Below are 13,812 nucleotides of genomic sequence, written 5' to 3' on the forward strand. Positions count from 1 at the left end.
TGAGACGTCACTTCTAAAAAGGTAATGAGAAGCCAGTGGGCATGTTTTATAAGCGGAGGGGTGACAGGACATGCACCTTTTGAAGATTAATCTGTCAGTGGCCTATAAACTGGGCTTGCCGAAACTAGAGAAATACTAGTTTGACTACTGGCATCAAAATAAACTTTAAGGTGGTAAGAGGCCATAGTAGGCAACAGAGGAGTGTTTAGCAGTAAGTAGAAGGAAGGAGGGAGGGAAGGAAAAAAGCAAGGAAGGGAGTGAGGAAGCAAGGCCTGGTAAAATCATGGGCAGTCCCTTCAGCATTTATACAGAACTTCTGGTAAATAATGGTATTCACTTGAGCCTCCCTGCTCTCTTCCTCGCGGAACCACAGCAAATTCTTGGCCTGGAAATCGCTATGTAGCCCAGACTGACCTCCAATTTCACAATCTGCTGTCTCAGCCTCCCGGGTACTAGGATTATAGGCGTGCACCACCCCACCCAGCCCTTTGCAGGTCCTCCTTGGCTTCACCCCGCCCATAGCATCGCGACCGGGGCCGGAGTCTCAAATTCCTCCAGGGTTCGTTCCTGTTTGCAAACAGCCTAGAGGGGTAGGATCATGAAGGCAAGCACTTAGAAACCGAGGTTTTGAACTTCCAGAACTCTAGCCAGGTCATCTTCCTCCTGCGCTGGGAAACAGAGACCTCTTTGCATTTCTCTCCCTAATCTCCCGACTGACTGGGCGTCCTCTCCAGATCCGCACCGCGAACCAGCTCCAGGTGCGGCCGGGGGCGGCGGCGCTCGGAGAGTCGGCCGACCGCGCAGGGCCCCGCGTGCGAATGACGTCACTTCCGGCGCCCTGACGCTAGGTCCGGCGTTCCGACGTTTGCGTCAGCAGAGAGCGGGGCTGGGGGCACCCGGTTTGAAGTGGTGCGGGTCAGAGCGGCGCCGCCTCCGCCCGTGTGTGGGACCCCGGTCGCGTTGGGGGACGAGCTCAGGCTGAGCGGCCCATGCCCGAAGGCCCGTACCAGCCGCTACACGCCGCGCCGCCTGCTGCCCTGCGCCCCACGGCCTGGGCCTGCGCTGCTCTGCTCGGGAAACGGGCGCCCGAGCGGCGCGGCGTGTAGCTTCCCCCGGAGTTCGGAACCGCCGGCGCCGGCCATGGCGGTCTCCAGGTGGGTGTCGCCGCCGGCCCGCTAACGGGGAGCGCGCGTGGGCAGCTGTCGGCTCCCGGCGCCTCCCGGCGGGGCCGCAGCGCCGCTTCTCTCCCGGCCGGACTTCCGAGTTCGCCCGTCGACTGGCGGGCGCTTGGGGCTCGGGTTACTCGGAGAAATCGGCTCAAGAAGGGCTTTTTCCTCCTTAAATGGGACTCCTTGGCGCGTGCGAACGGGCGTTTTTCTTTTTTCTCCACCACGTTTCTCTCCTCTGGTTTCTCTTCCCTCTTTGAATTCTACTCGAGTCTCTTCTTTCTTAGAATCTGCGTCTGATCCCTAACCACCATTTCGCGTCAAAACTTGGTAGTAACTGTCGAAGGAGGCGGAGGTTGAAATACTGTTATCTAAGAGACCATATGGTTATTCTAAATTTAGACAGTTTACAGCGTTAAGGGTATAGGCGTTCTCATTTTTTCTTAAGCTATAATTCCTCCTTTTGTTCGGCAGTAAGCGTTCCGTCATCAGCGTGTAGTCTTAAAACAGATGACTATTTTCCCCCAAGTGATATTATAGATTTGAAATTATTGTCAAATTTTGCCCACTGTGGCAGAGTCTAAGAAAATTATAGAAAAACGTAGACACATTTAACTTGTACGGCTTCTGATGATAAACGGGTTGGAAAATTTGGAAACGATTTTGGTGTCCGGGTGACATTTAAGTAGAGGATAGGCTCTCGGTGTTTAGTCAGAAGGAGTTACCAAGTTCTTTAGGGACGATGAGGTAACTTAGTGAGAATCGAGTCCTTTGGCCTTCTGGACTGAAGGAGATAAATGATGAAAATAAACACAGTATGTGCTGAAGTTTTCTCTTATAACAAAAGACTAGCCCATCCCTCACAAACTCCCTAGGTAACTGATGAAATAGTGTGTGGGAGAAGCCCATGGGAGTTGAGTGAAGGGGGTTGCTAGGTACCAGTAGTACGGGACATCTAATTTTTATTTCATAAGCAGACTAATCCACTCAGTGGGGGGAAGATTTTTATTTCAGCATCTATAAAAATTCCTTTAAGAGAATACAAGTGGCATTTCTTTTTTCTGTAAGTACAGATAACCTTATAATTTATCTTATATGTAAATGGGTAAATATATACACAAGAAATGTGTTGCCACATAAACAATATAACACTTAGTCCCTTTTTTTCTTTTCTCTCTCTCTCTCTCTCTTTCTCTTTCTTTTTTTTTTTTTTAAAGACAAGGGTCTCATGTAGCCCAGGCTATCCTCGAACTCAGAAGGATCCACCTTCCTGTTTGTGGGGTTAGAGGTGTGGTGTCACCTTGCCTTATCAGTCCTTCCTAATTTAAGAGAATTAGTACTTCCTTTCATAAAGTAGGTGTATGTTTGTGCAATGTTGGGAAGCTTTATAGAGACAAAATGTCAGTGCTCAAAGACTCCTCTTTTTTGCTTAACATTCATCTACTGACTCAAGTTTAGGACATGCAGTTTTTGAAAGAATGAGTGAGCTTTGAAGGCTTTCGTCCTCATTATTTGGTTTCATAGAGTAGTGCTTTTTTGTTGATCCTGTGTTTTTATTTTTTTTAAATTCACTGCCAAAATTAAAGTCAGTCACATTTTATAAAAATTGCTCCTGTGCTTGGTTGGGTTAGTAATACAAGTTCAAGCGAACACTTTGGAATACCTTGTTTGTTTGGGGGGTGGGCAGGGGTACTGGACTTTTAAAAATATTTGTGGATCCAATTTGAAAATCAAACTTTCAGGTATGACCTCACACACTCAGCATATGTCTGTGCTAAATAACTTCATTTTTCTTTTTTTGGCATTGTGGAAATGGAGGCTCATTTAAGTACTTTTGTGTAAAAAAGACAGAAGATAGTTTGAGAAATGGAAATCGTATGCCAGATTAAATCAATTTAAAAATATTTTGCACTGTTTGTGTCCGTGTGCATAACTGTAGGGAAACCTTGTATTTTTAAGGTTTTATCTGAACGTTTCTACAGGAAATAAACTGGTACTATTGCTCCTTCCTCTGTCAGGAAATCTGGAATAATATCTGACTTTTTTGTCTTCCATTCCCTCTATGCTGGCAGTCACTAAATCCAGTCCTGCCCTAGCTTTCTGAGCTTCCTGCAGCCAGTCTTTGTTTTTCTGTGATTGTCACAGTCGTCGGCTCTGCCCATGGTCCAGGACATCTGCAACAGCAACCCCTTTTTATTTTATTTTATTTTTAAGAAAAGGGGTCGTCCTCTGGCTCATTTTGAGGGTAGAGTTGATGTTGGGGAAGGCATGTAGGGTCATGTGACAGCTGGCCACACTGCATCCACAGTTAGGAAGCAGAAAGAAATGCATCTCTTTCTCTCTCTCCCTTTCTCTCTCTCTCTTTTTTTAAATGCATCTCTCTAAAGAATATTTTTGCATGTGATGTTTGTGTGGTTGTATATGTGGAGGGCAGAGGACAACTTTTGGGGTCAGTCTCCTTTCTACCTTGAGTTCCAGGGATAGAATTCAGGTTGTGAGGCCAGCCTGTAAAATACCTTCACCTGCTGTAATAACAGGTGAAGCAGCAGATTGATCTGGCCAGCTCAAATAGTCTTTTTCCTGGTGCTTGTTCCCACTGGCATCTTGAATTTATTCATCACTTTAGATGTGTTATTTGCTAAAATGCAAATTTTAATGCTATTATTTTTCTACTTAAAACTTGCTGGCTTTCTGTTGCTTTAGGATAAAGTCCAAATTCCCAAAATTCTTTAGATCTCTAGGTTCTTGCTTCGTTTGCATCAAGTTCTCTGCACTCACATCCCTCTCTCACTTTTATCTTCCCTCCCCAGAACGTTTTTACCTCCCATTCTTTATTTCTGGAACACTTACCTTCCCATCCCAAGTCTTTCTCATTACAATCTTAGTTGTGCCTTAATGCCTATATATCACTTTGTTCAGGAAGCCTTCTTCCTGAGTTTAACTCTACTTGTGCTGTTTGGGGTTTTTTTATTTTATTTTTTCTTTTTGGAGACAGGGATCTCAATCTAGTGTCCAAGCTATTCTTAATTCAGTTTCCCATAACTGAGACCACAGGAATGTGTCAGTTTCTCACTGAGTGTTTCCTAATTCAAGTATAGTTTTTTGTTTGATGGTTATATACTGGGATTTGAGCTCAAGAGACTTGTGAATGCCAGGCAGATACTTTACCAAAGATACTCTGCCTTTGGTTTTGTGTTATAGACTGGATCTGTACCCTAGGCTGGTTTGCATCTGGCTATCAGCCTGTACCTGCCTCAGGAGGGCTAGCTTTATAGGTACACTAACAGGTCAGGCACCGAGCTATGCTTCTTTGTTGTTGCTGGGAAGAAAAACATTTACTTTAGCTTTGCATAGTGCATAGTTATAGGTATGTTATATATGCTTATAAAAGTATAAAGGTTATAGTTTAAAAATATTTATTTTGTTAGTTTTAATTATGTATATGTTTGTGCCTGTGTGTGGAATACCTGCATGTGAGTGCAAGTGACCTTAGAGGCCAGAGACATCAAATTCCCTGGACCTGGAGTTACAATTTATTGTTAGTGTACTGACATGGGTGCTGAGAATTTAACTCAGATCTTCTGGAAGAATAGGAAAGTGCTTTTTAAAAAAGATTTATTCATTTTATGTATGAGTGCTTTGTCTGCATGCACACCTGCGTGCCAGAAGAGGGCATCAGATCCCATTATAGATGGTTGTGAGCCACCATGAGGTTGCTAGGAGGTTGATGAACTCAGGATCTTTGTAAGAGCAGCCAGTGCTCTAAACTGCAGAGCCCAGGATCATGTTTTTAAAAAATAAATTATGGGGGGGCTGGAGAGATGGCTCAGAGGTTAAGAGCACCGACTGCTCTTCCAGAGGTCCTGAGTTCAATTCCCAGCAACCACATGGTGGCTCACAACCATCTGTAATGAGATCTGGTGCCCTCTTCTGGCCTGCAGACATACATGCTGCACACTAAACAAACACAAATAAATAAATAAATCTTGAAAAAAATAAATTATCAAGCTGGGCGGTGGTGGTGCACGCCTTTATTCCCAGCACTGGGGAGGCAGAGGCAGGCCATCCTGGTGAGTTCCAGGACTACACAGTGAAACCCTGTCTCAAAAAACAACAAATAAACAAAAACCATCATAATAGTTTTAAGTAAGTCCTATTCAAACATGTTATGATGTAAACTGTATATAATCTATCCCTGCATTTTGTGTGATCAAAAATTTTGATTCTGCTTACATTGCTGTAAGGATTGTCTTTATTGTACTTAGACTGGCTAGTCATGAGCTTCTGATCTGTGGATGAGGATATAAATCTTCATAAATAACTGAGGTTTTGGGGGCTGGAGAGATGGCTCAGAGGTTAAGAGCACTGGCTACTCTTCCAGAGGTCATGAGTTCAGTTCCCAGCAACCACGTGGTGGCTCACAACCATCTATAATGAGATCTGGTGCCCTCTTCTGGTGTTCAGGTACATGCAAGCAAGCAGAACACTGTGTATAGATATTAAATAAATAAGTCTTAAAAAAAATAACTGAGACTTTAAGATTGCAGATGCAGGCAGAGTTTGAAATTCTCTGTAAAATTCACCAAAATATCATTGGAAGAAAAATTCAAATTATCATTGGAAGATAGTGCCTCCTTTAGGTGCTAGAAAGAGAATATATGTGTCAGAATTTAAAACAATTTAACTGTTTAGCTACTGTTAAAATGCGGATGCTGGAAAGTCAACTAAACTGTTATGTGACTTTGTCCCATAAACTTTTACATTCCAGCTGGGTGTTGGTGGCACACGCCTTTAATCCCAGCACTCTGGAGGCAGAGGCAGGCGGATCTCTGTGAGTTCAAGGCCAGCCTGGGCTATAGAGTGAGTTCCAGGAAAGGCGCAAAGCTACACAGAGAAACCCTTGAAAAAAACAAAAAAAACCAAAACGATTTTACATTCCCCCCACCCTTCACCCCCATCATCAAATTTGTACTTGGTATGAGCTTGTGTTGCTTGCAAACAGTCATACTTGCTAAATCTTTGAATTCTATCTTGCTTCGTGAAACACTCTTCCCTTGTCTCTTTCACTTTGTGTGAATTAGAACAGAAAAGGCAATCTTAGTGGGTTTGTCACAGCTTATTCACTGGTAGTGATTCTGTGGTTGTCAGATTCTAAGTTTGCTGTAGATTTGCCTTTCTTTGAGATTGGGCCTTACTTATGTAGCCCAGGCCAAACTCCAGTTGGTGGCCCTCTCCCCTCAACCTCCTGACTGCTGGGCTTACAGGCATGTGCCACCATGCCCCGCTTAATAGATGAGAAGTTATTGTAGAGTTTGTGGCACACCTTTGCTTAAAGGGCAGTTTGTGGGAGTGGGTTCTCTTTCACCACGTGATTCGGGGGCTTTGAGCTCAGGGTATCAGGTTAGCAGTAAGGGCGTGGACCAGATGAGCTGTCTTGATGGCCCTGATAGGGGTTTTTAAGAAAAGGATTGGTTTTGGTATGGCTGCCTGTTTATGCCATAACTGATTGAGTTGACTGTGGTACAGTAATATTTTCCAATTAACCAGGCAGGGTTTTTTCCTTGATTATGTTGTTTCAGAAATGTAGTTTATATTATTTTTCTCCAATTTATGCATAAAAGGAAACATCTAAAGTATTTCAACAACTGAGGATTTATTTTAGAAGCCTTCCCTCCCCCTCCTCAAATATATGAATTGTAAGACAAGAAAGAAAAAGGAAACGTATCTATTTGTTACATAGGAACAGAACTTTTACTCAGTCTTGTTAATTCTCACTAGACTGCTGATACTTCAGAGAAACATTGTTTCTACAGGCCTAGTCTACAAATAAGAGGAAGTGGTACCTCTCATTCTCCCACCTGGTTGGTGACTTGTAGCCTTCTGAGTGCTTTCTCAGTGCTGACCTTACATGCTGATAAAAGGGAGTTCCTTAATGTGGGAAAGTGCTAAGGACAGGGGAAATAATTACTTATATGGGTCAATACAAGTGCCCTATGCCTGCTGCTCTTCCTCCCTTACTATTCATTTGAGCCTTTATAAGATTGACGGGGAAACTGGGTGGTTGTGGTGCACTCCTTTAATCCCAGTACTTGGGATGTGGTGGATCTCTGAGTTCGAGGCCAACCCGGTTTACAGACCTTGTCTCAAAAACAAATACAAAAACAAAACAAAAAGGTTGATAGGAAGTAATACTGTAAATTACATTTTTAAAAATACCCCATTCTTTAGAAAATTCAGAGACAATCAGGAAAAAGTAGAGGAGGCATTATAGAAGATTTTCTATTTCACGCTGGTAAATTTCAATCTAATGATTTGGTTTATTTCTCTAGTACATTTACAAAGTTTGCTTTAATTTACTGTGTTGGATATTAAATCCAGAGCATTACACATGCATGGTAGGCAAGTCCCCTACCACTGACCTACATTCCCAGCCATGCTTACTCCCAGTCATGCTTTTGTTTTTAATTGTGGTACCACAACTAAATGTGCCACTTTAACCATTTAAAAAGATGTAATTTCATATGATTTGAAATCACATGTATTTATGCCAGAGTCTAGCTATTTTTAAGATTTATTTACTTATTTATTTATTATGTATACAATGTTTCTGTCTGCACGTATTGGCTGTACACTAGATGAGATCATCAGATCTCATAGATGGCTGTGAGCCAGCCACATGTGGTTGCTGGGAATTGAACTCAGGACCTCTGGACAAACAACCAGTGCTCTTAACCTCCGAGCCATTCATCTCTAGCCCCTAGCTTACTTTTTTTTTTTTTTTTTTTAATCTTTAATGTAAGTCATAAAAGAGTATAAGTTGTTGGATGGTGGGATGTAGACAAATGGCTTAAGGAAGTAACATAGCTTAGAATTATAACAGAACCAAAGCATCCTCCACCTGTGCTTGCACCTGACTGGTTCACATCTTCCTATTCATTATGAGTGTTCTACATGGCATCTTAAGTTAAATCTGCTTTCTTGATTAGAAAGAAACATCAGCATGGTTTTATGTTACTCTCAGAATGAATTAGAAGATGTACATTTTAAGACAATAGAGAACTTCTTAGAAACTAAGTTGATATGAGGAACTTGGTGCAGTATTCATACCAGCATTTATTTCTCCCTCTCTCTTCTCTTCCTGTCTGTTCCCTTTCCCTCCTCTCCCCTCCTCTTCTCTTCAATGGGGTTTCTCTTTGTAACAGTGCTAACTGTCCTGGAACTCACTGTGTAGATTAGGCTGGCCTTGAACTCACAGAGATCTGCCTGCCTCCGCCTTCTAAGTGCTGGGATTAAAGGTGTGCGACACCACTGCCTGGCTCCTTATTTCTTAAATTGCACAGGCAATCACTATGTTACATTTTATCGTACTTTATTTAATTACGTGTGGAAAAAAAAAATAACAAAATGGCCAGGTGGTGGTGTTACACACCCTTAATCCTAGCAGTCAGGAGGCAGAGGCAGATAGATCTCTGAGTTGAAGGCCAGCCTGGTCCACAGAGCTAGTTCCAGGACATCCAGGGCAACACAGTGAAACCCGGTCTCAAAAACAAAACAAAACAAAACAACCCCAAACAAAACCCCAAAACAAACAAACAACCCCCCCCCCAAACCCACGAAAGCACTCAAAGGACAAACTTGACTGATCATTGCTTCTTTTTAAAGAAGATTTAAAAAAAAAAAAACACAAAAAACTATTTAGTGTATTTGTATGCCCTGTGTCTGTTTCTGTTTGTCTCTGTCTGTGAGTGGCTGTGGAGACTAGATGAAGGGCATCAGATCCCTGGAACGGGAGTTACAGGTGGTTGTGATCTGTCTACTGTGGGAGCTGTCATGTGCTTGCTGGAACCAAACTCAGGTCTTCTGCAAAAGCAGCCAGTGCTCTTAACTGCTGAGCCAGCTTTCCAGCATCATTGCTGGATCATTGCATTTTATGATTATCTATTTCATGGCTCTTTGTGTCCTGGGCTAGCCTCTATAGTGCTAGTGCTAGTCACTCTGAGCTGAGATTATGTCACCACTTTGCTGAGCCATTTTGTCAGTTGTCCCAGTTTTTCAGAGATTAAATTCTGAGAATTTCAGTGAGATTATTTTCTTTTCAGGTAGGCACAGAGTAAAAATGTAGCTTTTTTTGTTGTTGTTGCTAACTGAAGTTGTAATCTGGGGCATGTTGTAGTTGAAAATGTACAAGATTTCTGTTTCTTTTTAATAGTTTAACTGTTACAGATTATATTGCTAACATCTAGAGAGTAGAGAGGTTATATTACAGTTACCTACAGAACTTCCACAAACATCCGTATACCCTTTCCCCTTTAAGGCAGTTTTTAGGACATTTGTTTGAAATCAGTTTGGTGAAACAAAAATGAATCATGTCTTCTGTATTGTTTTTCTGAATTGAAAACAATTACCTTATTTTCAAAAATATTTGTTACTCTTTATTTTTTATTTTTTGGTTTTTTTGAGACAGGGTTTCTCTTTATAGTTTTTGAAGCATGTCTTAGTTCTTAATTTTTTAAAAAATTTTATTTATTTTTATTTTTTGAGACAAGGTTTCTCTGCAACAGCCCTGGCTGTCCTGGAACCCGATTTGTAGACCAATCTAGCCTCGAACTCACAGAGATTCACCTGCCTCCCTCCCAGTGCTGGGATCAAAGGCGTGTGCCACCACTGCCTGGCTTGTTACTCTTTATATGTATATGTGTATGCCTCAGTGTATGTATTACTCTCATGTGTGCAGTGTCTATGAAGGCCAAAAGAGTTTTCAGATCCCATGGGACTGAAATAATATTAGTTGTAGCCATTTAATGTGGGTGCTGAGAACTGAACCTAGGATCTCTGAAAGAGCCACAAATGCTCTTAAGCACTGAGCTGTCTTTCTAGTTTGAAATACCTTTAGTTTTATTTCAATTACTCTGTAGTCTCCCATACCTTCCATTCAACTTGCTATTTATTATCTGTTTCTTGTATCTGTATACCCTTCTGAGAATTAAGATAAGACAGGGTCCTACTATATAGCTCTGGCTGATCTAGAACTCACTATGGAGATGAGGCAGGTCTCAAACTTGCAGAGATCTGCCTGCTCCTGCCTCCTTCCTGAGTGCTGGAATTAAAGATATGTACTACCACCATACCTGGCCAAAGTTTTGTGGTAACCAAGCATGGCAAGTACCTGTGGTCCTAGTACTCTGTAGGCTGAGACAGGATGATCTCAAGTACTAAGCCAGCCTGGACTATATATTGAGACCTTGTCTTAAAAACAAACAATGGAGCACTTGGGAGGTGGTAGCAGGTGGATCTGTGAGTTCGAGGCCAGCCTGGTTTACAGAGCAAGTTCTAGGACAGCCAGGACTCACAGAAAAACCCTGTCTTCAGCCCCCCCCCCAAAAAAAAACCCCAATAAAACAAAACAAAAAAGAAAAACAAACACTGGGGTTGGAGAGATGCCCAGGAGTTAAAAAGCACTGGGTGTTCTTACGAAGGACCTGGGTTGGATTCCTAGTATTCACATGGTGGCTCTCAAGTAACCAACACCCTTTTCTTGCTTCCATTCGCAACAGACACATGTGATGGGTAGACATATATACAGACAAAACACCTACACATATACATTAACAATATAACTAACACCCCCTCATATTTTGGGGGTGGGTATGCTTAGAGAGGAAGGGAGAAACGTACTATGTTTTAAGTCCTCTTGTCCTTCTTTAATATCTCTTGACATCTAGCCTCCCTTATCAAGGGTTATGCCTACTATCTAACATAATACTTTATTTGATGTGTTTCCCTCATCTCCTCTACCAGTTCTCACTGTATCACTGTGGCCTGGCCCAGATGAGTAGTACCCTACTTGTCTCGTAGCTGGCTACCCTAGATTAACAAGTCAGACTGCCCTGTTGTCAGATCTTTATCTGGTCATTCTTTTATTTCTCCTTTTTTGTGGTCTCTAATTTGCTGTTTCTAGTTGGAATGGAGAACTCCCAAAAGAGCTTTGATCAAGAAGATTAGAAAAGTCTTCTTGTGTTTATTTCTCTATTCAAGGAGGCAATTTTGGTTACTACTGCAGTGGAAGAAGTGAGAATAAACAAACCAGCATTGAAAGAGACAATCTCAGGGCAGTTGACTGATAAGTGAGCAGAGATGACATGGCATTGGGATAAAGGCTCTGCAGAAAGGCGACGCAAGAGGACCTTTGTGGGATATAGATAGGGACAGCATTGGGTTAGAGAAGTATCAAAGATGTATGGGTAGGAGTGTGCTGAACGGAGAACAGTCCTACAGGTCAGTACTTGCCTCTACCCTTTTTTTTTCATTCATTCATTCATTCATTCATTCAGTCATTACTTCATTTATTTTTCAAGACAGGGTTTCTCTGTAACAGCCCTGGCTGTCCTAGAACTCAGACCAGGCTGGTCTTGAACTCACAGACATATGCTTGCCTCTGTCTCCCTAGTGCTGGGATTAAAGGCGTGTGCCACCACTGCCAGACACCTGTACTTTTTTTTGAGGCAGGGTCTCTTGTTGTCATCTCCACCCCTGTTCTATAAGCCAGGTTAACTGGCCTGTGAGTTTCCCAGGATATGTACTACTATATCTATCTGGTAATGGTGTTTTATGACAGCAATAAAAGCAAACTAATACAAAAATTTACTAGTGGACTAAGATAATAGCTTGGTTATGTAGCACAGGTTGGGTTTGAACTTAAGTCATGTGTCTCCAAGCCCCGTTTATAAGACCGTTGTTAAGACTGTGGATGTAGCTCAGTTGGGAGAGTGCTTGAATGCATAAAGTCCTTCATTCGATACTTACCTCTCTACCCCTTAAACCAGGCATCGTGACACATACCTGTAACCCTAGCCCTTGAGAGGTGGAGGTAGAAAGATCAAAATTTCATGGCCAACCTCTTCTGCATCGAGAGTTCAAGGCAAATCTAGGCTACATGAGGACCCTGTCTATAAAATAAAATAGATTAAAAATTAAATTTGCCAGGTGGTGATGGTGCATACCTTTAGGAGGCAGAAGGAGGCCAATCTCTTTGAGTTCTGAGGCCAACCTGGTCTACAGAGTGAGGTTCAGGAAAGCTAGACCTTACATACACAGAGAAACCCTGTCTCCAAAATAAACAGACAAACAAAAAAAGACATTATAAAGGGAAAAATAATATAACAGTATTGTGGAGTATACTTTAGGAAGTTAATCTGACAACTGGATCACATTTAGTATGAATTATATATAATTAAAGGCAGTTGGAAGTGTGTCAGATGAGCTAGATTTGGGGACTATTTGTACTGGTTATGAAGAAACAATAGTGTGTAGTTTCCTAAAAGAGAAACTGGTGAGATGAGCAACCAAAGTTTGTGTGAGTTCTGAACTTTCATAGAAAGAGCAGTATGAATACAAGGTGAAGTAAAGAAGTACCTGGAAACTACCAAGGTAATCAAAACTTCAGAAGGAAAGAATTTAAGAATGAATACTTGTATCAAAAGTCATAGACGAGTCAAGAAAATTTGAATTTATAAAAATGCTATTAGATTTGGAGGTTAAGGGTTCGTTGGTGACCTCTGCCTGGTACTTCTGTCATTTATAATTCAGGTTTTCCAGGATTAAATTTCACATCAGAAAAAATGGTATGTGTATATGTATTTGCACATTTGTGTGGAGGCCTAATGACAATCTTTGGTGACATTCCTAGGATATTATTCATCTTGTTTTTGGCCTGAAACACACTGACTAGAATAGATTGGCTGGTCATCGAGCCTCAGGGACCTGGCAGTCTCTGCCTTCCCAGCACAGGATTACAGGCATGCACCACAATGATTGCTGGTCTTTTTAAAGGTGGGGTCTAGGGTTTTCAGTGAGGTCCTTGTGCTTGGACGAGCACTTTACTGGCTGAGTTCTCTCTCCAGCCCCAGGAATAAATGTATTTAATATTTAAGCACTTGCTGAAGATGTTTGGCCCTAAAGGAAAGTATGCTAGAAAATGGAGATCAAGAGATCTTTGCACAGTTAGTGGAAGGCAGAGAGAATGGGTTAATGACACAGATGTTATGATCAGATATTGGGGAAAGGGTAATTGAGGTTAGAAGAGTAATGGTATCAAGACATGGTCTTATAAATAGGTTAGTACTAGAGTGTATTTCCTTAGAGTATATTTTGCTGTATATGGACTAACAAATAGATTGGTAATGGCTTTTTAGAGTGTTTATTTTACAGCTGGTCTTTTGATCATCTAAAAAAAAAAACCACAGAAAATTTTAGAGTAGTTGAATTTTTCCAGAGGCACAATTTAACAAACTAGCATCACATAAATCAAAGATATGACAAACTTTTATAGGAATGTTAAACTGTCAAATATATACACTATCTAGTTCTATACTTCAAAATAAGAAGAGTCTAAGGGAAATTTTAGGTGAGTTTGGCAGTCTTCCAACAAACAACAGAAGCCAGGTGGTGGTGGCATACACCTTTAATCCCAGCAGAGGCAGGCGGATCTGTGAGTTTGAGACCAGCCTGGTCTACAGAGTGAGTTCTAGGACAAGAGGGCTACACTGAGAAACCAAGGGGGAGAGAGAAGGGGGCGCAAACCACCACCACCACCAAAAGAAAATAAATGACAGAGTAAGACTTTGAAAGGTCTTTAAACTTCAGTCTA

The 13,812-nt window shown here is 41.8% G+C and overlaps 1 protein-coding gene across 1 annotated transcript in view; it reads left to right on the forward strand.

The window, feature by feature from the left end:
- Positions 1 to 842: 842 nt before the first annotated feature.
- The window catches only part of Btaf1 (B-TFIID TATA-box binding protein associated factor 1), a 91,808-nt gene continuing 78,838 nt past the window's right edge, over positions 843 to 13,812 (forward strand). Inside the window, exon 1 of the mRNA XM_036167706.1 lies at positions 843 to 1,154. Coding sequence (XP_036023599.1) covers positions 1,141 to 1,154 — 14 coding nt within the window. The 5' untranslated portion in view covers positions 843 to 1,140. The remainder of the gene's footprint in view (positions 1,155 to 13,812) is intronic.

The sequence above is a fragment of the Onychomys torridus genome, chromosome 1 (genome assembly GCF_903995425.1).
Source record: "Onychomys torridus chromosome 1, mOncTor1.1, whole genome shotgun sequence".
Lineage (NCBI taxonomy): Eukaryota > Metazoa > Chordata > Mammalia > Rodentia > Cricetidae > Onychomys > Onychomys torridus.